We start from the raw sequence: 27761 nt of genomic DNA on the forward strand, positions 1-27761 counted from the left end.
TAGTTTGTTTTCATTAGTATAATTACAATACATTCGGGACAGTTACAAAATCCAGGGAATCACATTTCCTCCATAAATTTCTATTGCAAACTTCAAACATTTGGGTGCCTTTCCATTACTTCTGCACATTTTTCCTATAATCAAGGACATCCAGTACAGCAACCCTTTTTAATTTTGTTTCAGCAGCTTTTAGTTCTGCTTTGCGCCTCAGGCTTTGATGTCCACCTTGAATGCTGGTTTAGCTGCTTAGTGAAAAGCCTGCAGCTAGTCTCTCTCATGTTACACCAGTTCAATAGAGGACATTTCCAGTAGGACAGTTTAGAAAAGGTATATATGCAAAATGATTTCTGGGTCACTTACAGCAATAACATTTAGCATATTTCTAAAGTCAGATTCTGCTCTAGATCAGAAGGAATTCCAATGAAGTCAAGTATTTAAGCTTTCAATTTAGGAGGAGAATTTGTCTCCACATAAACTGATAGCATTGTTCAAAGATAGCAGCTTTCTCAAACAAAAAATACTGCCCTGGTTACGAGCCACCTGGCATTCTCAAATACAAGAAACATTGTCCTGCATAGCACTGTTAAAATGTAAAAACATCAGCTACTGAACCTAAAAACATTTTCAACCCACTTTTGATAAACTTTAAGTACATTGTACTTAGCTGCTTCAAAACACCTCTGCGCATCGGCAGGTGTGGCTACATAGAGTTTCCATGTACAGGCCGCCGAGTTACATGATCTTGTATGTAGGAGCCGAACCATATGTTTGCTCATTTTTAGGAAGTCAGTACAGCAACATTCTGGTCCAGAGAAACGCATACCCTACCCTCTTCCGCCCCAGGACAAGTGATATGGCTCTGACCATAGGAGCATACTGCAAATGAGCAAAGCATTTAAGTAGTTGGCAAAAGTGTTGAAAGGCACATAGCTTGCCCTTAGCAATATTTCCCTGTTCCACTTGTGGTGCCCATTGAGGAATCAGAGTTGGGACCTAGCTTGAAATAAAAAAAATAGTAAGAAAATGGAAGCCTCCCAGGAAAAAAAACAGGTTGCTTTTTTTTTTTTAGCTTTAAGATTTTACTATTGCATGTTTTCTTCTACCTTTCCAGTGAAAATTAAGGAAGCTATGGATGCATGTTAACCATACGTATGGACTTAACTACTACTGGAATACCAAATGGTAGAGCTGCTGTAAACTGTTGCAAGTACTAAAAGCAATGCTTATAATGGTCTGTACAGCGTTTGCAAACATTTACTTTGAAAAGAGATTAGTGTAGTTCTTAGTTTTCTCAGCATTGCTTAGAAACGCTAAAAAACTACACCAGCTAACTGCTACTCTACACCAGATCAATGTACCCCAACAGATATTTAGGAATATATGCCATTATATTTAAAAATACCAAGTTCCTCTAAGCTGGTAAACCTAGAAGATTTTACATAGAGTTAGAGATAAAATATTAAAAATTCTGGTTTCAACTCCACACACTTGACATCTGAATAGGAGTGATGTAATCATACTATTTATTCCATCAGTGAGACAAAATGTTGTATGGAACTAAATTTCTGAGATTTTAAATAGAAAGTCATTTAACTCGTATATACACAAAGTGTTCTTTCCACAGATATTTACATGGCAAATATGTTAGAGGAGAACCACTATGACTAAGTCTCTACAAGTATAGCATCCTTTCTGAGCTATTCTCTCTGCTGAAAGAATTCACAGAAGCTTTGAAGTAAAATCTAGACAATTAAAGTTACCTCTATTTCACAGTAGGTAAAGAAGCCATTAAATGATATTTCAGCATAAGGTTTCTGGAAACAGCTACACAGTAGAGTTTTACATCCACCCCTCTTTTCCAGCATTCATGGTGAAACTAAATCTCTTCTTAATGTACAAGAGAGAGAACAGCATACATAAAGATGTAAGTGTGTAATTGTAGTTCATCCTCCTCGATAGAGACTGGTCAGCCGCTCTAGTTCTTTGCAGTTGTCCATGGACATGGAGTCTGCTTTCTTTCGGAGACGGTCATCTCGATATACTTTTGCTGCATAAAGTAAATCTGTTTCTTTAATGAAAAAAAGAGAAAAGATTTTTCAGGTTAAAAACGGAGTACTTCACATATGATACATTCTTTCTCAGAGCTGTCCAAAACACCACAGGTTTAATCCTCGCCCTTTTTCCCCTTCTGTCTATTCTATCTAGCTACAGACACCACCTAAACAGCACTGCTACAGCTTCCCTTTGCTGAATCTTCACCAGCATTTCATCTTTATGAGCAGGGAAAGTGGTAACAGCCTTCCAGCACCCTCATATTTCACACAGCAGTACCCAATTGAAAAAAACAAACAAACAAACAAAAAACCCCTTACTACTTCTGTCAGACCTCATTAAACAACACAAATGTAGGCCACATTCAGTGATCTTGCATATTATTGACAGCTCTGGCATCTTGTCTGTGCCCAAAAATCCATTCTGAATGTTAAGCCCATTACTTCAACTGATGCTGCTTCAGACTGCCAGTGTTCAGAGGTATTAATAAAAGAGCTCTCTGTATTATTCTGGTGTTCAATAGCTTGACATTGCTGAGCATTTTAATTCTATAACGTCTTTTTCAGCCCTTCAACTCAAAATGGATTAGCAAGGCATTCTTAAATGTTAGTCAGCGCTGGGAAGATTTTAACTGTCAAGGAGATCCAACACACAACAGGTATTTTGAATCCTTAAAACCACAAAATCAGCTGTTTCTATAAATAGAGAAAATCTATTAGGGGCTGCTTTCTCAAAATCAATTTGTGTAGTTTTCACAGCCTGATAAATTGCAAATAGCAAACAACATGGCAGTCACCACCTTCAGGTTATTTTTCTTCTTTATACTAGAGTCAGACAGTTCTCTAAGTCATCACATTTTTCCCAGTAAATATGTACATACGGAACTGTGGGCCTCTTTGCATTGTTCAGGACTCTGTTCATGCTTAAAAAAGTAAGCATGTCAAGAATAAATGCCCAAAAAATGGGAAAGGTGTTCTTTTTCCTCTTTCCCTCTCCAGGTGGAAGTTGCATATCAACTAAACCTTTTCAAAGCTCTTTAGACAGTAAATATATTACAGGAAACAAATATAACAAGCCAGTAAATCTAAGTGTAATGACTAGGTCAATAAAAGCAAACTATCCTCCCAGATCTACACTGCGGTGAAAAAATGTACAAATAATACGTCCTCTTTTTATTGTGCTGGATTATACCTTGTCTTTATTTTTTTGTTGACAACCACGATCATTTTTGTAAACTATTTTATTATAAGATTACCAATCGTTCATATAGCAACTGCTTGTAGATGAAAAATTAGATATTTGTTTCACAAAGAGTGAACATATGCAAACACTTCAAGATGATCAAAGGACAACCTAGCTGGAAAAATACAGGAGTTTTTTACATTTGCTTATGAATTATACCCAAAAATTCTCTGATGCTTTCCTCCATTTGAAAAATCTGGGAAAAATTATTCTGATCAAATGTAGTACTCTGGGCAATAATCTGAAAGTTTTCCCCCAAGGTACTGGTGTTTCTCTTGCATAGATGAAGTTTACTGTCGAGATTTACTTATGCATAAGCAATGTGTACTGATGAGTAAGGAGCATAAAGCCTCCAGGAAGCATTGGGCCTGCTATGCACGGGCAATGCAGTTTATATTTGTATATGTACAGGCCAACTGTAATGAATGCGTGCAGTCCCATTCAGGCATTTGACTGGCTGTGATGCTGGGCTGTCTGTTACAACTGGGAGAAGCTAAGGGGCCATCTCAGCTGAAAGGCTTGGCATCACTGGACAGCAGAGAGTAAAGTTGTGCAGGAACACACAATTTCACTCACAGAAGAGCATTCTGTTTGCTTCTGGTCAGTTTGCTGACAGTGCATGAATGAATTATTTATCCAATAAGCTATTACTGAAGTTTACCAGCTGAAAAGTTGAAACTATCTTGTTTCAACACTGATGTCATTTTAGCAGCGCTGTTCTCACAGAGCATGAAAGGCTCATGAAATGGTCACAGATAATAGAATAACAGGTTAAAATTTATGATGATTTGTAGATGGCCGATGCTGTTCATTATTCTTATGCTTTAACACTGAATTCTAGGCTTCTGAAAGAAAATAGCTCCTTGTATAGTATCAAATCAGATAGGAAAAATAGATGGTAAACTAAAAAAACTCCTGTTTTTAAGGTCTGATATAGCCAAGGCACCAAGTCCAGGGAGGAAAATTATTCAGCACTGGCAAAAGATTAAGCACTGTTTTACAGCTTATGATGTTTTACAGGACATGCTGTGTGTCCTTGGTCGCCTGGAAAAGCAGTGCTTCTATATGCTGTGGTCCAAGGCAGATTATTTTTTTCCTTCTCTGGAAACACCTATGTAAGCTTTTGGGGTTTTTATTTATTTATTTTTATAAAAGCACCTAGAGAAATGAGATATTGCCATGATAAAACAATGTGGAAGAGATCAGAATTCTTAACTTTCGTCCCTAACTTAAAGCAATTTCTTTCTCATTATCAATTCACTGTAGTTTTTAATTTTCTGAGAAATAGTCACAGATAATTGAGTAGCAGGTTAAAATTGCTGACGATTTGCAGATGGTTGTTAGGTCACTGAGTAAAACACAGAAATTAAGTGACACTGGCAACACTTTTAGAAGTGAGAAACAGTAGGGAACCTTACACTTGCTTTCTCATTCAGGTATTTTAATAATAGAAGCACTTCATTCTTGCCTGAGGCAATCTTTTTTATAGTATTGCATGCTTTCATGAAATTACACATATTACCAAACTTACTTTGTTGCCTTTCCTTCCAACAGTTATTACGAATGTTGGACACATAATCCTCTTCCACACTCTTCTCCACTTTCTGTAACGACACTCCTTTGTATTCATTTCTAAAGTCCTTGTTGACATAATAAATGACACCCAAGTTTTCTGTCTTCATTTTTATGGTCTGCCCCGTACTTCTGCAAAAAAGGACGGAGGGGAGAGAGAGACTAGATATTTATTTGATTTTTTTTTTTTTTACACCACAAATACACTTTTAAAAAATATTGCTATTACAGAAGAACAGCACATCACTGAATTTGCCATTTCGAGACGAGTAATGAAATGAATGGCTGTATAATCTGCCAGAGAATAAAATTACATTTACCTGAACATTAAACTTCTACTGCTTAAACTCTTGACCTTGAAAAAAATCTCCCACTTTAGTAAGACACTTGTTTCATACCTCTTTAGTCAAATATAAACTTTCGTAAGAAAATTACATTCAAACTCAACAGAAAGAAAAACAGGTCACTATTCCGTAGCAAGGCAGTACATCTCCATTCTAAAGTGTTTTCTGCCAGCCCTGAGAAATCCATTTTCCTGCTGGCATTCTGCGGATTAAAAATCAAAGGTTGTGTGCAAACATTTTGGCAGAGAAGTGTTTATAAGCATCAAAACAGCTTAGCTGCAGAACGGAAAAACTTCACACTCTGGAAATAAAGAACTCTGAAAAGTAAGAGAGGAGAAAAGAAACCTTTCTGTTGTGAGGCTGAGACCTCTGTAAGGAACTAAGGACCTTTAAAACAGTTGTGGCGAGTGAGCTAAGTCTACTAGCTAGCTGCATGCTTGGTTAAAGTTATTCATTTCTCTCAAGGAAAAAAGGTTTATATATGCTACTGTACAAAACAGGTAAATTTCACTAGTAGAATTCTTTGCAAGAAAATGAAGATAAACTATTTTACCACCACCTAGAATGAAGCAAAGAATAGACAATTTCCCCAGCCCTCATCTAGTTCAAAGCTTAAATAAGGATGAGAAAGTTGCTTTCAAGTACTTCACTTGCTACAGGCACAGATGACCCCTAAAAGAATAATGAGCCTTAGCAGGTTTCAGGATTCGATTAAATATGCTGGAGATGCAAACACCTTTGCAACATGCTACATTGCATGGACCCACTGCCTTGTATTAGAAGACCTCCTAAACTCCAGGTATTGCTGACCTCTTTTCTCTGTATCATTCTCACAGCATGTTCTTACTACTTAACTTTCAAGTTTTGTTCTGCTTCATCTATAGCTTCCCTCCCTTTTCTTACTGTGGGAAATCAAGGACCAACTAATGAAAGGCTCTCTAAAATCATTCTAAGTGGGAGAGGGTGATTACAACATCCTCCCCTCTGTTTTAAGCTAATGTAATCAAGCATTACTTACGATCTTGGGTATAAGGCATAAGGAGGGTTAGATACCATCAACTGGCTCAACAAGGAAACAAGGATCAACACAATAATAGGCATCAGCTGAATGAACATAGAGAAACCTCCCTAAGGAACAAAACAGATTCAGGTTATTTCACAAAACAGCATCAAGTAAACAGGTAAATTTGACAAGATTTAATGCTAAGCGTGACTTTCTGCTTTAAGCATCAAAAGCTGCTAGGAAAACTGTAACTACAAACCTGCAAACACTTGCGGTGTTATCTTAACTTTCCAATGCATACACAATATTCATAGACTGCTCAAACTGCAAGAGTTCATGGGTTAGCATGTAGCCACAAGCAATTACCAAATGAATAGCTGGATTCAGTTACATTGTACACCATGATTTTTATCTATACAGTGATATGTAACTATAGAGGACTATATATAATTTATATAGGTGAATACTGAGCCTTAAGTACAGTTCTTACCTCAGACCAAATAAATTTTTACATGTAGGCAAGGATTAGTGGCCAGAAAAAGTGACATATTTAGGCTAATACTACCAGGCACTAGTAAGATAGTGACATAGAACAAAAGGTTTACAAAACCAGGCTATTATCTTCTCAAATTTGCATGTCTATTTACCAATCAGTAGGACTATCACCTGCCAAAGTTTTAAAATATGTAACTGGCAAGTACAAACCCTCCTCTACAGTACAGAGCTCCTGTACAGTCACATCACTGAAAGCGACTACCAGCAAATTTCACAAATCCACAGTTTAAAGTCAAGGGCGCTTAAACATACATCACCCCTCTCTTCCTCCCTCTCATGTCCACTCTGACGATGCTGATTAGGATGACTGTAGCCAGCACGACCATTAGAGAATGAATGTACACTACCTAAGGAAAGAAATAGCCACATTTAAATCATGTAAAAAACCCCAAACTATTTAGAGGTCAATACAGAAGCAACAACGTAAAGCGTTTAACATTACTGAATAATGACACATAAAATAACTCAACTTCAAGATATCTTACAATTTCAAAGTTGTTTAAAATAAATATTTTAAGCTCTAAGACAACTGATTTGTTATTTCATGTACCACAGAATCACCACAGTAACCCCAAAGAACTGAACTCCCATTTTTGGGATTTAGCAACACTTAGGGGAAAAATAAACTGTGATGCAGATTAAAGAGTGGGGGTCTGAGGCAGGCTGGAGTAATTTTACTGTTTTATAACATCACAAACTCTAATGCCACTCTGGGCAGTACCACTGTATCCCAATGATTATACTGATATATACAAATACCTGTTGGAAAGGCCCCTCCAAAAAACATGTTGAATAGATCCTCTGGAGTAATATCTGCCTCACAACCTCTATGGAAGTTGAATCGACCGTTGCTAGGGTGATTGCATGTTTGCTCTTCACTGCCTGTAAGGTCATACTGCTTTCGTTTTTCTGGATTACTCAGCACAGCATACGCATTTCCGATTTCTGAAGCAAGGAATAAAAGACAACTCCCATAAATGAAAGATAAGAGCTATTCCAGCATGAAAATGGCAATTTCAAAGTCAAGAATAGGCAGCAAATTATGTCCTTTACTGTACGTTACAAATCAACTATAGTACAAGGTCCAAAAACCATCTCTACTTTTCTTAGTATAGCTTCCACAGTTTCCCACCAACACTATTCAAAGGCCTTTTATCCTGTTGAACTAGGCAGAAGGCAGGAGAGCTTTGATCCGTTTTCTAGGGGAACGCCTACACCTGTGGAAATGTTCTCTCTCACTGCAATTACCAAAAAAGCATCAAGCATTATCATGAAAGCTTTGAAGGGGGGTAATTGCAAAGTTCAGTTTGCTCTAGCAGCCTAGCTTAAAAACATCATAGACTCAGTAGGTTTTCTTTTGTTTCATTTAGTAAGTGGTGACTTCTTCAAATGCATCAACTTTATTGTCTACAAGAGTGTGAATGTTATTTTTTTTATATGCTTAAGATATTTTATGGATTACATTAATAACACACAGTTTTGCATGACATAACATGAAGAGTACAACACACGTGCATGACAGGAACACGTACGTGTGTTCCCAAGGTTGCCAATACAACCTCAATGTTTGGAGTGCCTGGCCTGCATCCTTGTCCCCATTCATGCTACATTATCACAAATGAACAACTTCAATTTTGACAGTTGAAAGGGAAAAACTGAGTTATGTGAGCATGGGAAGAATGAGTGTGAAAAGACCACAAGCTCTGCTGACTTTACAAGCTTGGACCCTAGCTGCTCTGAATAGACATACAGCTCTTGCAGACTGAAGGAAAATTTCTGCTGGCACTCGATGAACAATCTTCACTCAGTCATATCTTCATTAAACCCTTTCTGCTTTCCTTTCTTCTCTCTCCTCCAGGCCTCTCCAACAAAAGCCTTCTTTTGCAGCCAACCAAGACAAGGCACAGGGATTATGTTTTTCAGTGTCGAAAAGCCATCAGTCATCAAAAGCTCGTGCAAGGTGCAACACTATAACCTCAACACAGGCAAATAAGACTATGGCTTTGCATAATTAATGTTTTCAACATTATCCAATCTAAAAAAAGTTAATGAGTCTTAGCTATGTGCCTTTTAAGATGCCGTTAGAAATAATCATTAGCAATTCCTTTAAGTGGAGGAGAAAACCCAAAGAAATGAAGCCTGCTAATTTGCACTGAGAGCATGACATACACTACTGACACCAAATATTGCTGCAAGGTTCCTCTGTTCCTCAGCACGAGGATGAACTTGGTAGTATAAATTTAGATTTTCCCAAAAATTAAGAATTTAGGGAGACATTAATCAGGTGACTGCACATAAAGTGAAGACACCATACTGTCACAGTATGCTCAGCAATCTTTTTTGACTATTTGTTATTTGCTTTTGATTACTTGATGCTAATTCACAACAGATTTGATTAAAATTTAATTTTCTTTAAATAAAGAACATAAAATAAATGAAAAAACCTGCTCAAAAGTTTCAAAGGAAAGATTTTTGATGAAGTTGGTAAAAGAGATTCCAAGAGATTAAAAGTGATTATATTTGCACAAACTTTTTAATCTAAAATATAACCTCAGGGAGACTGCTTAATACAACAGAAGAGTAGTACTAGGTAGCTCAAGATCTAAGTAAGTACCTTGCCTAACATCAAACTCAATTCTGTTTTCTAATGTGACCTTTCCTTAAAATAAAGCATTATTATGAAATAGCTATTAATATGAAACTCCTTTTCTCAGCTGGATGTTAGAAACTCATCAGGCACCTTTAAAGGCAAACTAAATCATGAATTTACTCAGCCATACAAAAAGATTACAATAATTTCAATGCAAGAAAAATACTAGATTTCATTAAGTAATTTTTAGTCAACAAGATTCCCCTACAAGATTTTCTGTTCATTTACTTATCTAGTTAAGAACTAGAAAGTGAAATTAAGCTGAAGAAATCAAACTTGTACAAAGTGCTAATGTTAAATAAAATATTAAATAATAAGAGACTGATTTCTTACACTTTAAAGATTATTTAAGATGCTAGTAACAAGGAAGAATTATTTTATTCATAGGGCTGGAGATAATTTTACAAGAATAATATCTTTATTAGATAAAGTCATCACATAGGTGTATTAAAATAATCATTAGCAATCAACTTTCCTGCTATGTTCTATCTACTTTTCATCTGGAATTGTTAATATGTTATTGTAATTACCCCTTAAAGTCTGTATCAGAAGTCTTGCTCAGGACTTTATTTTTCTTTTTTTCCCCCTCCCCCAATTTAAGAGTTTTATCCAATTAATTTTTTCAAATGTCTGCATGTAAACCTCACACAGGAAAAAAATAAAAAATATGTACCACAATCAGATTGTTTATTTACGCATCACCATTTCTTACAGATTCACATTTTTCTTCATCTGTGTCTGAGATGAAGGTGTAGTTTTCTTTAAAAAGCTTTTCCTCAACAATTTTCCTTGTGCAGGGCTAAGCTTGGCAGCCTTGATCAGGTCAAGTCAGATTGTAAATTTTACCTAAGAAATGGTCAAAGGCAACTATTAATAAGGCCATGTTTGAACCCAAGTTTTTTTGTGTGGAAAAAGTAGTAAAACTACACACATACAAGGAATTCTAAGGAAAAGGTAACTTAGCGTGGCACGTGATTCAGTAAAAACTGTATTTTGCTATCAAGGTTTACCTTTTTTTAAGCTCAAGTATAGTAAAGATTCAAGATAGTAAGATTCAATTGACCACATTAAGTCAACAACAGTAAAAAAAAGTGCAGTTGGGTTTCACAGATCAAGTATTTGCTCCCTGTACCCGAAAATTACAATCACTCCTCTGAAACCAAACCCTACTGCAAAAGTCCACATTATTTATCCATACTTCTAGGTATATGTTAAGATAATAAAGGTCAAATATTTTCTTGGATAAAAATGTCAGTTTAATATTAGCTACAAAACACCACATTGACAATTTTGTAAAAAGACCAGTGACCAATGCAGATAAATTTCTTTTAATCTGACAAAGTTTAATCATAAAAGAAATTTTAAGTAAAAATGGTATTTTACTTTTAAAAGCCTCTGTTGCTCCAGGTGCATGGTTTTTGTCTGGGTGGAATTTCAAAGCAAGTTTTCTATAAGCTTTCTTTAGGTCTTCTTCACCTGCATCCTTTGACACCCCAAGGACTTCGTAATAATTTTTACATTTCTTTATACTGCAAAAGAAAATGAAGTAAACTGTTGTAAACAAAAAGATGTAAAGGTAGTATGTTAGAACACAGCTGCAAATGACGTAATACATTGCACTGATGCAATACATTTCTCACTTTCAATATAAAAAAATTTCCACTCTATAAACAAAGAATGCCCTTTTTCATAATAAACTCACTATTGAGCACAATAAACTATTGTACTCAAAATTACTTACTACATTTATTTTACTACTTCTACTGCAGAACTACTACAGCTGTAAGAAAAGGTTTCAGTCTGGAATTACTGTATCATTTTCTCATTCCAAATTATATGAATGTTGCTGTTAATAATGCATAAAATGAAGATTCCAAATTTACTTCACAGAGCCAGCGGGTAGGAAGGTCTGTTTTGACTGTCAACAGCAAATGCACTTTGGTATGCATGATATAAAACAAGAGAAACAATACCGCCCTTTCTCCAAACAAAAGTCAAGTAAAAACACCATTCAAGCATTCATTTTTCAGGGAAATAAGGCATGTGAGGATACCTCTGCTGCTGGGAATGCACCTGGATCTTAACAAACTTTCTGTAAGTGTTTATATAAATTCAAAGAAACAATAACAGCTCCAGCAATTACAGATTCAGCTCATCTCATATGTTCAATGTAGCATTTTTTAGAACTCTGAAAACTCATAAATATTCTTCCTGTAGGCAGTCTCACCCAGACAGGAAAAGCAAAATCTGGAAATGATGTAATGATTTGGTATGCTTCACAATACTCAGAAGAGAGAAAGAGCAGTTACAGGGGACAGTGAGAACATTAATTTTCTGTGGGCAGGAAGAACTGACCAAACCAATAAATATACCTTAAAATCAAACCAAGTTACTTGGATAAGAATCCAGAAACTTAGAAAAATAAGGCCAAATCACAAACTTGCATTGCAGAAATGACGCACACTGACATTTGGTGCATACCAAAAGAAAAGGGCTGGTCTGAGCAAGAAATAGAAATTACGTCCATAAATATTTTAAAAGCTTCGTGTGAGTCTCTTCACATGGCTGTAACTGTGTCCACATTCTCTTAAATGCAGAGATTTCTACGTAAATATGGGTTTAGTGTTACAAAGACTATACAGAGGGCAGCCAAGTGGAAAAAAAGGGGGCAAGCAAGCCTTCGGCATTTTCATGAAATAAGAATGGGTACCCTGTAATTAAGGGAATACAGCATCAGAAGTACAACCACACTGTTGTGTGTGGTCCTTCATAGTTCACAGATTGATCAAATCAAGTTTCATTTGAGGGATCCCTTTTCCTGTGTTCAAATAACATGAGCTTTTATGGACGTCTCGGTGTAATGCTCACAAGAGCACTGAATTGAATGTATGCAGGCAGCTGCCAACACGAACATCCTGTGAAATAAATATAGCTCATTATATTGAGGTAACATTTAATAAGCTCTAGTTAGGAAGCTGATAAAGCTAACTAAAAAGAACACAGTGAACCCATCAAGAAAGAATGGAAAGAAAATACATTAAATTATACTCTCAATACTGGAAACTTCTGTTTGTTTATTTGTACAATAAGAAAAAATTTTGGTAGTGTACAGATCCCTTCATCCTTAGCCTCAAGACCTGGATTACTTATGAATTGTATCAAGAACAGATAGCTTTATTTAAAAGTGTAACAGTATCAAATTAAGCTTTTATTTCAAGAAATTGCTATCTTAGCATCCAATCTAAGTTCCTCCCTTCAATAATTCAGTATCTGAATTATCTGTTTGTGGACCAGACTCTTCAGAACTTTAGTTGATATAAAATTAGGTAGTGAGTCATCAATGTTTAGCAAAGTTGTTCTTTTATTAGCATTAAAACTGTAGTGTTAAACGTTTGTTCAAGTGTTTTTAAGCACCATCCGTCCTCAAGAACTTTTTCGCCCAACAGCATATGGTCACTTCTCATGGAAGTAACAAACATGAAAGAAAACCCCATGAAAAGTTTACTACTTCACAGACCTGATATGTATTTATTTCACAACTCTAGGATGCAGAGAGGAGAAAAATGGAAAAAAAAAAAGAACAACCCAAGAAATGCCAACCTGTTCTTCTAACCCTCAAAATCTCACCCCAGTTCTTCCCCATTCATAACCAGTGAAAGTGGGAAAGCCTCACGGGAAAAGCAAGAATGGTCGGTATCAATCGGAAGACGTTCAGGTCAGCACATGACCCACCAGCTTCTGACACCACGATCTGCTTAGAGCCAGTGCATCAAACCAGAGCTACTTCCTGATGAGAAGTGCAGGGAGAAACCTGCCTTGGGGGTTGTATAATGCTTGCCCTCGAAAGGGATGAGTGCAATCACCCTCCATGCGACAGCCATCCTGAACCTGATCCACAAATGGGCTATTCTTATCTATCAAGAAACAAGTGTTCAGCCAAGGTATAACACATTTCTACTTTCTCTTAGGAAATCTTTGCTAGTGATTGCTTTGTTAAAACAAAAAATTCTGCAAGTACACAAGCATCTCTATTCCAACATTCCTGATTTTGTATGAAGCTATGATTTCATATTTCAAGCACATCTTATATCAAATCACCCTTGTACCCTGACCTGCTACCTTAGGCTAAATGGCCAGTCTCAAACAAAGAAGCCTTTGTGACAGCCACCCCTAACTTTTATTCTCCCTTGCATGTTCTTCTCAGGACGGGCACGCTTACAGCAACACTGCCTGCAACAGACCTGTAACCGATCCTCCAGATCATTTACATTACCCTCCTTTCTACTGCACAGGATCAACGCTGAGATATGTAACCCCTGTTCGCTGTTTAGCCTGTTGTCATCTTCAGATCTCAACCAAGTCAGCGCTGGCTCTTATAAACCTCACCAGCAAATATAAGCTGCAAGTAGTCTGCTGGATGGCCTGAGGAGCACTGCTGCATGTGACTTCATGATGAATCATATGGAATACGCATATACATATGGCAATTTTGCAGAGTTTAGCAGGACTTTGGATTAGGCAGATCAAGCTTTAAAGCTAAAATACATTAAATGATTATACAAATGCACAGGGGCCAAAAACCATACCCAAGCCTGGAATTCTCAGCAATGACCTTCTGCTATGAAACCCTTGCTACACCCTGCCATTAGACAATAGTTTTATACGATTGCTTTGCCACTCCAAGGCAAAAAGCATCTGGACTGTAAGTAGCTAGCATCTAGTTAATGCAAAGTTTACTGCAGGGAGGGAGTTAGTGAATTCTCCCAGGAGGTCGCTTAACTGAGCACAATTCAGGCAATCGTTACAGGGTAAGGGCTCCTTTTTTTTCCCCCTCAGCAAAGTCCATGCAAGTTTTGCAGCAAAACTTGTACTGCAGCAGCTTTGTACTGGGGATGATGGGACAAGCAAAGACAATTAGAAGGTGCTTTCCAATTAAACAAAATCACCAGTGTTTGTGATGCACTCCTGGGAGGCAAAACTTTAATGCATCACAAACTCAACTTGGTAAGTCAGTTTATAGCAGGACAAATTGTATGGGATCACCAGGGCAACCCACCAGATCCTCAGGTCATACATGTGCTGTGCAGTCACCAGGCTTCTCAAACACTGTTGGAGCACACACCACATCCCTCCTCCACCTTAAAGACATGGGGATCATGGTCTTTGCCCTGAGATTCTCCAAGCCTTAGTCCTCTTCCTCCAAACTACCACTGTCCTGATGAGAAACTTCTCTCCAGCTGCTGGGAGCTGTTGGAAGCCATGGCCAACCTGATCCTTGTCCCTCAGCAGAAGCAGGCCTTTTTGGGCATATTCCTCACACCTTGTCTCTAGTAGACTGATGTCTGACAATGCTCACTCTGCCAGAATCCCTCACCTGGAGCATTGAACTGTCCTGTGGAGATTTGTCACAGGAGGGCAGATGGACAGAAGGAACCATCCCTTTCCTCCTTGTCTCCTACTGCAGGCCACACAACATCAGCCAGCAGAGGCTGGGAAAAATTAAGAGTAAAACCAGTGGAGGTTTTGGAAAAGACTGATCACTGATGTTACTCACGGCTTTTAACCACATCTGAAACCCCTGTCCCCTGTCAGCATGAACAGCTAACTTTCTGAAAGCTGCATTTCAAATTGTTGTTTGGTTGGTTTTGCTGCACTTACGGCACTGTAGTCCCTAGTGCTAATTTTCTTGCATATGTAAACTTCACACAGATCTTTCTTTTTAAAATTGCAATTTACATATCACTTGCTTATGGACTGCCCCTTTTGTTTGAATTGGGGTTTTTTGTTGTTTATTTCTGGCTTATTTGAAGTTTGAGGCTTTCACTCTTAATTTGCTTGGGGTTTTGTTTTTTTGTGAATTGCTTTCTTGTGTTTTTCATTCCTGGTTGGATCACTTCTGTATCTGAATTACTAACAAATTATTTCTGTTTAGCTAATTTCTGTCCTCGCTGAATTGTTAGTCCCCTGCCAGCACTCTGGCACTGTCCTTTGGGTTAACAGATTTGCTGGCTGTTTTAGGAGGGCACATTGCTGGATGTTCCTGAAATAATATCTGAAGTTTAGAGACTAGACTGCTCAAACAGCATGAGGGGAGGTGATGGCCTACATTCATCCACAATCTGTTGAGAGAGGTATCTCATCATGACTTGCAAAGCTCCACTATCCCAGCTTGCAGTTGACAAGCCACTTGCAGTAGGACTGATCAGCCAGCTTCAAACTGCAGCAACAGCCAGTTCTGCCTGACGCTGGGCTCCTCACCATGTCTGATGGCTGAAGGCATAGGAAGCCCTTCAGGTCCTGAAATGTCCACTCTCACCTGCAGAAATTCTGGGGTTACCACCACTGGTTCTCCTGTCACTACAAAATTATGTGATCCTACTGCTGTGCTTCTTGTTTCACTTTTCAAATCTACAATTCAGATTAGGTGAGCATCAACAGCTTTTATCAGGTTAACAAAACCTGTCAGAGATGCTTGCATTCCTGTATCGAATACCTGCAGTGATCCATAATCATGAAGTTTTGAGTACAACAGGGTATTTCAAAGGGCCTTCCAAAGCCTTTGTCTCCATGCACAGGGACAGCCCAAAAGATAAACACTTCGACCACCATCTTCAAAAGCTTGCAATGGGAGCCACTATTATTTCTCCCAATGGTAACCTGAACTGAACAGCACAGCAGGCAGCAATGTGAATGTTAGTGACAAAGAACCGAGCAAGAGGAAGCTACACTGACTTCTGATCCCAGAGTTGAGCAGAAAAACACAGTAAAATGCAGACCAATTTCTACACAGGTCAAGTTTCCAATGATGCCAGAGGGCCTGATGCAAATGGCATCTTGCAGCTGAATCATGAGTGTGCCAGTCACAGTTTGGATGATGTGTGGTCTGCAAAAAGTGCTCTAGATTGGGAAGAGGTCACAGTGTTGTTGAGGAACTCAAGCTGGTATAAGCATACCCCTACTATCTGAAATGAATGCATCAGAAGTTTCAAGATCTCTGTTTTACTGATGGATTCAACAACACATTATGGTGCTTGTCTTGGTACCTTGCTCTTGGATGTTCCTGGTCAGTTTGTTTCTCCAGTATTACATGAAATATTCAAGGCTGTGTTTACATCAGCATACTTATCTCCAGATTTTCTTTAAGCTTTTATTTTAGCTATAAAAAGCGTAGATTAAAGGCAGGAGCTTTCAGACAAAGTCCACCATATCTTCTGTGCCACTTTTCCATGAAAGGCTCTATCACTGTGATTTCCACCTTGACTTTCTCAACGATTCAACTGGATATTTCAACAATTCAGTGTAGTTCTGGCAGCCTAATTAAAGGCATGCCCTGATTTCTTTGCTTTGTTTTTTTTTCCCTTCCATTTTAGCACATGTTGATTGCTCTTATTATTCCACTTTCAGTTAATTATCTTCTTGACCCCATGTTAAAAAAGTAACAATATATCTCTTTTTGCTGAATTCGCAGAAGTCTCAGCAGAAGGCCTGGAAAAAGTCAGTCACACAACTTAGATTCCTTCTAGTTTGATCCATGAAATGTGTAGAGGCAATTTTTTGGTTTACTCCATGAATTCAAATCAAGTTGCTGATTATTCTCGACCACTACTGGATGACACTTAATCCTGCCTTGCAAGGTTCCTACAGAATTCATGCCTCTATTGGTTTGTTTTGGTTCTAGCTCAAAGATCCAAATACAAAATTTCATTCTTGTGCTTTCTTCCGAGGGGCAGGCACTGGCGGGGCAGGAAAAGCAGTATTCCACCAAAGTTTTCACAAGACAGCAATCCAACTTTAGCATACTACTAATCATGGCAACTATCTGTCAGATGTCAAAAAGGTAATATGGAATACATGCTATGGCTTATTTACTAAAAAAGAGACATCAGACACCATATGAATTTTAAGACAATTTAAAGGCAGTCTGTATAAAGTGTATGACCTATCTATATCTCCAAAACTATTTTTCTAAAATCATGTAGTAGACAACAGATAATACATGCTTCACAGCATAAAAAGAAATGGGAACGATTAATACACAGCAGGCAAATGATCCTTTCTTTTTTTTTTTTAATTTCATCCTAGTCCACAAAACCTTTCCAAAGGGTCTGCACACTTGGTATGAGTAGGCAGATATCATGACCAGAACTTGTTTGAAAGTAATTAAAAACTCCGATAACTGTAATCCCTATCAGCACTACTTCTTCAGTTGTTTTAAGTGAACTAGATAAAAAAAAAGTTTAAATTTTCTTTCTTACACAAATGTTGTATTTCTTTATCTCAGCAAAAAATGCCAATAACCTACATCAAACAGTGAAGGAATTGCTTTAAAGCAAAGACCACAGAATCCAAAAGCAAATTCTCTCTTTTTTGTCATGCACACGATTCTCATGCACTTATCTTAAGTTGACATTGCTCAGACAGCTTTCAATTGCCTAGAGACTTCTAGGGCACTTGCTCCAAAAAGACATAAGTCTACTGTGGGTCCTAACATATTTCTGCTAGTCTCCTGTCAATATCTCTGATATGCAGGTCACCTAAAGTGTTAAGGCAGCCCTCAGTGACAAGATAAGCATCATTAAGAAAAAGATGAAAATACAGATGGTATTTTCAAAGCATTTCGATTCAAAAGGAACGAAGTGCTTTTGGATATCTCAAGCTTCAAACTGTCACACTGAAATAGTGTGCACCGTTCCCACAAAGAACAGAGCATCACCCAGCACTTATGCAATCAGTGGAAAGATATTGCATCTTATGCTTCTCCCTGTCGAGCAACTTGTTTGCAAGCTCATGTAACGCTCTACAGAAGCGTTGTGGTAGCTTGCCAGTGATCAGTGTCCCCTGTGTATGTAGAAAAAATACAAACAGCACAGAGGTTTTTGTTTGTACTCATACCTACCCACATTGCTAGAGTAACCCTGATGAAAATTAATGCAGTTAAATTAGTTATACTGCTCCAACTGTGTCTTCACGATGCTTCTTAAATCTATTGTCACAAGCAAATTCAAGATAGCTGGACAACTCCAGGAACACTAATCAGTGATCCAAGTCAGAGGGCTCAGAGTCAGTCCCCCTGTCTGACTGCTCACCAAAGCTTATAAAAAAGGGTTGGAAATGGCATGTGCAGTTAAATCAGGAATGGTTTCTCTCAGTCTATATTCAATTACTAATACAGAACCAAAAACTCCTAGAGGGAAGAATACTTGAGGATAATGGCCACCTTTCAAATCATAAGCATACAAAACAACTTAGTTTGACAGAGTGAAATTCATGGTAAGATTCAGAATTTATTAAAAATTGAAGATTTTGCTACCTTGCTATCTAAAAATGTCTTTCCTTATAGGAAAAGGAAATTAAAAAATCAGGCACGAAACACTATTTAAAACCACCTCTTTTCACGCAGCATTTCTTGAACCAATTCAAAGGTCCGAAAACCATTCCACTGTGGTATGGCAGAAGCATGTGGTGATGACAAGTTCTGCTCTCTGAAGAATACCCTCCCCAGAGGGGCGCATTTCATTTAATTGGAAAAGTCCGGGGCCTGACTGAAGCAATAACATATGCAGCCTGTCATGTTTCCAACTAGAAAGTTCGTTCTCACTGTGGTTTAAACATGAACTTGCCCTCAGCTATCATCACTGAATGTGTTATATTTTTCCATTAAGTTTCAGCCCACTGTTCCTATTTAATCCTGTTCTCCTTGGCAAGGCGCACATGTTTTTTAATTCTTAACCACAAATTTTCTAAGTGGTGTGTTGATGTCACTAACTGACAACATGACACACTTTTCAAAACTTCCAACAAGAACTGGGGACTTGCTCCGTTGACTACTGCACATCTAAACCAACATTCAGTCTCTCTCCAAAGGTTTACAAACTGCTATACTAAAGGATGGTAGCACCACTCAAGCTAAGGTCAAGATGTTGTTTTAACAGCTGATTTTCTAAGTGGTATGTAAAATACAAACAAACATGGGTTGTTCTGCAAGCTATTACAATTGCTTATTTGAAAAAATCTGGGTACTTTTTAAAAACCCAAATTTTATATTCACAAAGTAGATTGTTGAAACAGGTACTAAGCAGCAATGTTGCATCAAGATTATCCTCAACGTGCAACTTCCGCAAATACCCCTAACTCTGGTTCTGATCTCAACAAACTGGATTAATTTTATCTGGTATCTAGCAAATCCCTTCAGGGAAGCAACACCCAATACCGTGAAAGCATACCATGAGGAAAAATTGGCTCTACAACATCATTTTAGTCAAGAAAAAGTAGGTAACATTACTTTCTGGTAAAACAAACAAACAAACAAACAACCAACAAAAAAAGAACTTGCAGGGAGCCTGATGTCAAAGCAGACTGCAGCTCAGAATGGCACGTCACGGGTGAGTGAATACTGGCAGTAATACAGCCTTCATTGTAGCAGCTTTCTGAAAATGTGTTACATGTCTTAATTTGATCTAAGCCTCATTTTACAGAGGACTTCGTTCTGGATATTTTGTCTCACATGCGTGTGCACACACACACACATTTTGTGTTCATTTTAACAGCTAACATTTCAAGGTGGCCAAGAACGTACATGCTTATTCAGGTTTTACTTTAGATGTATCATGAAGGGCAATAACATTAATTAAGCACACATGATGGTAAATTAAAAGCTCTACTAAATAGCAACACCAAGAGGATAACCATGCCAGAGATGCTGCTGCCTACCTGTCTGAATGCAAGGCTGCTGTATCAACAAAGAAAAGCTGCTTTTTCCTCACTGTTAGCACAGTTGAACAGATTATTGAACTTCAGGAAAAGACCCCAAGATAGTATCATCAGCAACGTACATTTCACACAAAAAATTCACACATAACAGTTCATCCAATCTACACAAACTAGGAGATGAGGGCCTCCCTTCTTTGAGCTCTCGAAAATATTTGGGCTAGGCTTCTCTGAAAACACAGGTGGGTTTTGAGGTGTGCAATTTTAGAGTGGCTGTATCCACATTTCTTTAGCAGAAACCAGGGCACATATCAAACAATATTCTTCTCACTTCTACAGCCACAAAGCATGTAATGATAACATGACTTAAGAGTTACTCGCCCCAAAAGGACATTTTTATTGATCTTTGTTTCTTTTCGCATGTCCTCCTTTGCTGATGTTGCCCCATCTTAATACTACCATGCTGCACGACATCCAGACAGAGTTTATAATGCAACTTAGGCTACGTGCTTCAGTGCTTCTCAAATACCTGTAGTTCCAGAACAAAATAGTTTTAACACTGGTCTAAGACCAGCCTGTACAGCAAGACTATCTTGAAAATAAACTTTAGGAGCGAGCATGTGATGTAAACTCATATATCATAAGTATAAAAACATTTAAGAATAGAAACACTGTCCTGCAAGTTGTACTACAGAATTTTCACCACTTCTTCCATTTAACGTGAGATCTACTTAATAACTATTTTGAGTATTTTCTTTTTAAACCACCAAGATTAGTTTATATAAAGATGGGTATCATCTTTCTCACAGAAACCATCAGCATCTCGTCCTGTGTTTAAACACAGCAAAAGCCTCCTCTTCCTTTTAGTCACAGTTCAGTACAAGTAATCCCTCTCAGCTAACCTTGAATTTTCTGTTGCTTCTTTAGATGCTAGAACTGAAAGCGTAAGTAGTACATAACACACAGAATGAAAAGCAGTGATGTATTTAAGCAAGGCCATACCTGAATACTCCTTCCATTTGGTCTTTGGTGTAGCCTTTTCCACTTTCACCTGCAGCAGATGCATTGCTCTCCTTCGTGCTATTGGGCTTACTTTGATCATTGCTACTGGCTGGTTTTCGGCAGTAAGCGCCTCCCCCAGCAGTACTTCCATTCTTCATAATAGCTTCCAACAAAACTATAAAACAACAGTATATCAATGTATCATTATAGGCATTAGCGATTAACGCGGAGCTCTCAAGTATCTTAAATGGGAGCACCACATTGTAAAAGACTAGCTGCTACATCCTCCCTTCCTTATTGATCGCCACTCTGTATCACAAACGTTTCTGAAGCCAGTCTAGCAACTCCTTTTTGTGGCGAAACTATGGAAAACTGTTTCAAAATTAGCGCTTGGACTCCCCTCAACCTCTGTGCCAAGGTAATTTAATACTAGAGAGAATTTATCCAGGTCCTTCATTTCTAGATGGTTTTTAGAGGCACTGAACCCATTCTTTAGGGTGAAAACATGAGAACACCTGAATAAGCAACTGTAGATAGAAAAGAAGAACTAACCTAACACGTTAAAGCACCTGCAAACTATTCCATACAGAGACCAAGCCCATCTCCAGCACGTTTCAGTTGCTACACTACATAGCTATTTGTAACCTGAGCCACTAGTGGCCACAAACTAATGCTCTATACCCCTTCCAGGCAATACCAGCTGAAATTCAAACTACTGTTAAATGCCACAGATAACTCAGGACCAGCCCACTACACCCAATTCTTGAGACCTGGATCTTGAAAACCAGCATGCTTTTGCTAGATCCTGAAATCCTCTTTCCTTCCATGTTCCAACAGATCTCAAATCCAGCAGTTTTAATAAATCATCAGACATTAAGTTTTCTTTTTCTTTCTGGATGTAAGCCTCTATTTTGGGGGTATCTGTCTTACCAATAAATCAGAAACAGTACCATTCTAACTTAAGGGACTGCACACGAAGCATAATGTGGATCAAAGATTATTAAATAGTCTATCTTTCCTGAAAAGAGTTCACTTCAGAGCAAGATGGCAAACTACATAGGCCAAATTTGTTTCACAAACAACTGAGAGTTACTATCTGCACAAAAAATGTCCTAACAAAAATTCCCGAAGAACAATTTCCCACTCACTGCGAAACCATGTTATAGCTTTACAGTTAAAAAACATTTTCTTTCAGAAGCTAGTGAGAAGAAGCCTGAAGGATTTTCTCCTAAATCTAATTTCTAAAACTTTCTCCTCTGACTAGCATGGTCTCTCTTAGAGCAGCAGCAAACTGGGATCCTACACATCATAGCTTATATCTCAGAGAAGCACAGGAAGGAAAAGAAAGTGGAGCTTTGTTTAAAAGAAGAACCACTTCCCTAGGATGTGCTTCTTAAAACTCTCCAGTATTTGCTTTTACTTATCAATTCACTTATTACCCACTGGCCACAGCAGTCTGAAGTACTGCAGATGAATAGCTACACTGGGCCTGAACAAGAAAGTCACCTGACTTCAGTGCCCGGTCCTGTGCTCGCGCCTGCCTCAGCAAGATTCCTCAATTGATCAGATCAGGCTTTTTACTGCAGAAATAAAGGAAAGGCTAACATGTAGATGCTGAGTTGTATACCGAATGGATGTTTTCACTACAAATGAAATTAAGTTCTTGAAAACAGGAGAGGTATAGTTACATTATGGATGATAGCTGAAGCACATATCCAAATATTTGCAAGTTTATTCTAATATCATCCGTTATAGCCTTTAAAGTTCTGAGGTAAATGAAGTAATAACAACTCCAACAAGGTGACTGTGCCTGCAGGCTAAGAACTAATCAAGAACAGAGATTTGAACAGACAGTGCCTTCAGAATAAAGCATTTTCAGTCCAAATGTGCTCCAGGCAAGTGACAATAGAAAATTATCCTTTTTCTGTTCTGTGACATTAGATATTTAATGATGGTATCACGTAGGATCCTATCGAACACGTGACCCTGACTTACCCTCTAGAAATAATGCTTACTCAACAGTTTTGCAAATCCTGCCTTTATATTGGTACTGCTCTAGAAATTCCCCATCCCTGCACTAATGCTTCTGCAAAACCAGTAGTAGCAAGAATGGTAGCAATGCAGGTATAGACAACAGTTTGCATTTTTAAGGCCCAGTTTCTCTTTCACAGCAAGCTTAGCTGGTAAGTCTTTTCATGAATTGGTTTGGCTGCACTATACTTTCAACATTACTACTTCCTAATCACCTTCTCAGACCTCCCACCCCCATAATGGAGCTGCATCGCTGAGAAGACAATGCAGGACGCTTGCAAAAAGAAAAAATAATTCAAATCCATAAGAGTTAACTTCTTAAGATAGCAGGATGTAGCATATACAAACATGCTATTGTTCTGCGCTGAAAAAGAAAACCGTACAAAGGGTCTGGGGCCATTGTTTTCTTCAAATAAAAGACACAGTTCAGATATTCAGAAACAACTTTGACTCTTCCATGAACTGCTGGTGGTAAAACCAGCTGTTAGAACTGTAGCACTAACAGTGTGTTAAAGAAAACTTTCACTGAGCATCTATGTATTTTAAAATAGGACATACAAGGAATCAAAGACTTGTTTTGTTGGCAGGTAAGACAACGAATCTTATCTCCAAATGTGTCTGAAGGCTTTCTTGTGTGTACTGTTACCTGCTGCTGAATGAAAGATCCTTGCTCTGCATTTGATTCCATTATGCACTGAACATGACCCCCACTTTCACTATGGGAAGAAATATTGAATTCAGAATTCATACTAACGCAACACCCTAAAAAACTAAGCTCACAGCCTCCTGAAAAGTTTATTTTTACAGGCAGCATCAGAAATAGTGCAAGAAAATCTTAAGAAGCACTGAAAAATAAAGCTGTCCTTAACATCATTTTCTGCCTTTAACTCCAAAAAGAATGGCACCTAAGTTTGAAAAGGAGATCTTGTCCTTTGTTATCTTTAAATCCACTCCTACAAATCTTTTCCAGACAAGCAATTAGTTTCCATTCAGTTGCAAGAGGAATCATTAGCAAAAATCATAATCAAATAATATTTTGAACAGCTGAATTGTAAAACAATTTTCTAGCAAAGAGTGACGTCAACATGAACACTGCTACTATGAAGTCATTAGCTAAGTATCATTAAATAAGCACTGATCTTACATTTCACACTAGTAAGGCCTTAAAATAGCACTGCTGCAGTCAGCGTATTTCAGGCAGAAGCTTTGTTTAGCAAAACTAAACTTCACTGATGACTGAACTAGTGCTGAATGCACTTCAAATGCAAATGTCGCCTAAACAAAACTACATATAGTATTATTTTAGAGACAATAGTTAAAAACTGCTCTCTGTCCTTTTACAATCCACTCTAACATCAGGAGGAGGAAGCTCCCATCAGTAAAATATTCAGCGCTCCTGTTCTCACTGCTTTTATCACTGATGGAACATCATTTGTGAAATGGTGGGCAATTGTTCCCAAAATGATACTAAAGATACAATCTACGAAGCATCCGTGACTTCAGCGACAAATTGGTACGAACTACCTTCTCATACATACCCCAAAGAGAAAATAAGTGAACACAGTGACAACTGGGGCTGCACACCATATTGTCCTATCACCACGTAAACCCAACACATTATGACTGTAAAATAAGAGTTAGAACTAAGAGAGCTCAAAAACCTTAACTGTTTCCTTTTCTTGGGTATGTGCTATAACACATTTTTAATTATCTAATGAGTTACTGTTTTTTTCCTCCAAGTAGACCTCCCCCACTTAATTTATCTAAAATATGACAATGAGATAATGAAGCAGTAATTATGTTTGTTCTTCGTCAGTGTAAAATTCCAGTTCTGATTTATTGCACACCTTCCAGTCCCTGTCCTGAAAACAGGATATTCTGTGTCCTTGCAGCTTACTGCACTTTTAACAGCGCTATGTAAGTGCCTCAAACTTTAAAAAAAATATGTATATAATTCAATGAGTTGGTGTTGTTTTGGGAGGAAATGGAATGAGTTGAAAAGAATTACCAACCTCCACAGCTAGAAAACTGAAGCACAGAAATATTACAAGTTTGCAAAGTCCCCTAATTTCTAAGTACCTAGTTCAAATCAGGCCTAGGGCCTGATTTTTTTCAGTGGTATTAGGGCATCTGTAATTCTCATTAGCTTCAGATGGAGCTTTAACTGCCCACCAGTTCCACAAATCAGGCCCTTGTTTCAAGCTGAATACCTGAAAAATGAAGCACAAACAATTAGCCGTTCACTAACGGAAACCGAGTGAAGTGACTTATTTAACATCACAGAGAAATTCTGTGAAGTATCTAGTTTCAGTATACAATTCCCCAGATTACAGTCCACTACCATAACCACAAGACCGTCTTCTGTTCACCAGATCTGTACCTCATTTGTGACATACTTTGCTAATTTCCACAGTGAATAAAACAAGTGTCCTACAGACAATACCCTAATTAGCCATCTATTTCTTGCACCGAATACTTTACAATAGTGGTTATGTAGTAGCAGTCCTACTTAAAAGAAAAAAAAAAAAACCCACTCAAACTCTCAAAACAAATCAAATGGAGATTTTTTTTTCCCCGAGAGTTACTATAACTCTTATCTTGGAGGTATAAGACAGTAATAAGCTATGTGAAGCAGAAAAAGCTATTCACTTTGGTGGAAGAAGCTGAATTGAAACCCTCAGCCTTCCTGCCTATTGACCAACACAGCTTCCAAAAAGCTGAAAGTGTTTTCATGCATGTCATCTTCTTAAGCCACAGAAATTTAGAGGAATATGGCAAACTTCTGCTTGTTTTTATTTCAGAGGTATCTAACGTGGCAAGAATACAGTGTCACATTCTTGATCCAAAGCAATGGTTACCTTCTTCCAGGTGATTTACTAGCAACATCCATCCCGTCTTGCAGGGAAAAAAAAAAGCATACACACACAAAAACCTATGTACTATAAAAAAGAACAGCACTGATGAGACCTTTGCTTACTGTTTGCATATAAAAGTAAGTCAGGAGATAACAGAGGACAGAAAATGTTCACCGAATCTGCTCACCTGACTTAAAGGCTTCACTACAGAATAAAATACAGCACAGAACACTTCCAGTCAGGAGTTCACCCCAAAGTCATGTTCCAAAAATGGTAAATGCTGAGGCCTTTAAGTCAGTACAGAGCACTGAAGTCTTTCCGATTCCTTCCATGGCATAGACAATGTAAGCGAGAACCAGAGGAACGCAACAAGTCACTGCTGCGTTCAAAGGTATTTCAAGGCAACTTCTGACACTGTGTGACAAAGACTCCAAGACAGGCAACAGCTCTGCGTACACTGAAACCTTACTATTGTTCCTTTTAGAAAAATCACTTCTAAACACCTTTTGCTAGAAAGATGCTAATTATTTTTCAAGTTTTAGCACAGAGGTGTCTGAAGAGCCAATTAAGTCATAGGGGGAGCCACCTATCCCGTTTTCTCTAGGAAAGTTAAACCTGTGTGCAATTGCTACGTAGCTACTGTACAGCCAAAAGGGAAATTAAACCGAGAAAACCCAAACCACGAGCAAGTTAGAGGATGAAGACACTGTCCAGTCTGGAGCAGCAGCTCCTGTTGCAAGCTGTTAGCGAGGACTAATTCACGGTGGCAGAAGAGAAGCCAACCCAGCCTGTCTCGGCCTGGGGCCTGAGGTGTCCTGCTGTTAATCGGGTCTAAGCCTAGTCTGTATGGCTACGCGTCTACTGATGGCTAAAGGGAGGGGGGAAACGCCGGCGAGTAGTTGGGCCGGCCCAGAGCGAACCCCTTTGGCGAGGAGGGAGGTCACCCCGCTCCTCCCCACCGCCTGACGCCACAGACATGCACTGAGGGTGGGAATCCACCCGCCCTAAGCGCTCCTCCTGGGCACCTGACCCATCGCTTCGGCCCCTTTTCCCAGCCGAGCCCCGCACAGCGCCAGGGACCCCAGCCCGGGCTGGTTCGGGGGCAGCGCCGTCCCCGCAGGGCGCGGAGGACGCACCGCTGGGTCCCCCTCGCCTCAGCGCCTCAGCCTGCGGGGGCCCGCCGCGCGGGCTGACGGCCGCCCCGGGGTGAGCGGACCCCCCCCCCCCCCCCCGCAGGCCCCGCGGTCCCCCCCGTCCCGAGGGAGCAGGGCAGCGGACCAGCGGGAGAGGGGAGGAGGGGCGGCCGCGGCAGCAGGGCCGGCGGGGCGCCGGGCGCGGGGAGGGGGCCGGGCTTCACCTCGGGCGGTCTCGGTCGGGTAGAGCTTCTGGGCCTTGCCGAGGAAGCGGAGGGCGCGGTCGCGGTTGCCGGCCTCCAGCGCCTCCCGCGCGATCCCGATGCACTTCTCGGCCTCGTCCCGGTTCCCCTCCATGGGCTTCTCCTTCCGCCGCCTCCGCCCGCCGCAGCGCAGGGAGAAGGGGCCTGAAGCCAGAGCGGAGCCGGGCGGGGCAGAGGGGCAGAGAGAGGAGAGGAGCGGGCGGGAGGGGGCTCCCCTCACTCCGCCAGGCTCATCCCGCCGTGCCGCTCCGCGCCGGCGGTACCCGCAGCCCCAGCGCGCCGCTCGGCCCCGGCAGCCAGCCCGGCCCGCCGCCTGCTTCCGGGGCGCCGCCGCGCATGCGCCGCCGCCCGG

At 39.3% G+C, this 27761-nt stretch overlaps 1 protein-coding gene across 4 annotated transcripts; it reads right to left on the minus strand.

The window, feature by feature from the left end:
- Positions 1 to 618: 618 nt before the first annotated feature.
- DNAJB14 (DnaJ heat shock protein family (Hsp40) member B14) lies at positions 619 to 27550 on the minus strand. Of its 4 annotated transcripts, none has more exons than XM_059817641.1 (8): positions 27371 to 27550; positions 21128 to 21302; positions 10802 to 10947; positions 7528 to 7713; positions 7021 to 7115; positions 6229 to 6338; positions 4826 to 4995; positions 619 to 2068 (listed from the first exon to the last, which is right to left on the minus strand). In XM_059817641.1, the coding sequence occupies exons 1-8, from the start codon at positions 27501 to 27503 to the stop codon at positions 1944 to 1946; spliced, it is 1140 nt and encodes a 379-aa protein (XP_059673624.1). In that variant the 5' UTR covers positions 27504 to 27550; the 3' UTR covers positions 619 to 1943. The 4 variants fall into 4 exon arrangements, with proteins under 4 accessions (XP_059673624.1, XP_059673623.1, XP_059673622.1 ...); XM_059817640.1 differs by having other exon boundaries at positions 4826 to 4998; XM_059817639.1 differs by lacking the exon at positions 619 to 2068 and having other exon boundaries at positions 4683 to 4998.
- Positions 27551 to 27761: the final 211 nt, after the last annotated feature.

Source organism: Gavia stellata, chromosome 5, assembly GCF_030936135.1.
Source record: "Gavia stellata isolate bGavSte3 chromosome 5, bGavSte3.hap2, whole genome shotgun sequence".
Classification (NCBI taxonomy): domain Eukaryota; kingdom Metazoa; phylum Chordata; class Aves; order Gaviiformes; family Gaviidae; genus Gavia; species Gavia stellata.

Excerpts from the sequence above, each read along its gene's own strand:
- DNAJB14 (XM_059817639.1), bottom strand. The coding sequence starts at position 27,503 with ATGGAGGGGAACCGGGACGAGGCCGAGAAGTGCATCGGGATCGCGCGG. Across the intron at positions 21,303-27,370 it reads CCCGACCGAGACCGCCCGAG|TTTTGTTGGAAGCTATTATG; the intron begins GTGAAGCCCGGC and ends GTTGTTTTATAG. Across the intron at positions 6,339-7,020 it reads GGGAGGAAGAGAGGGGTGAT|GGAGGTTTCTCTATGTTCAT; the intron begins GTATGTTTAAGC and ends TTTGTTCCTTAG.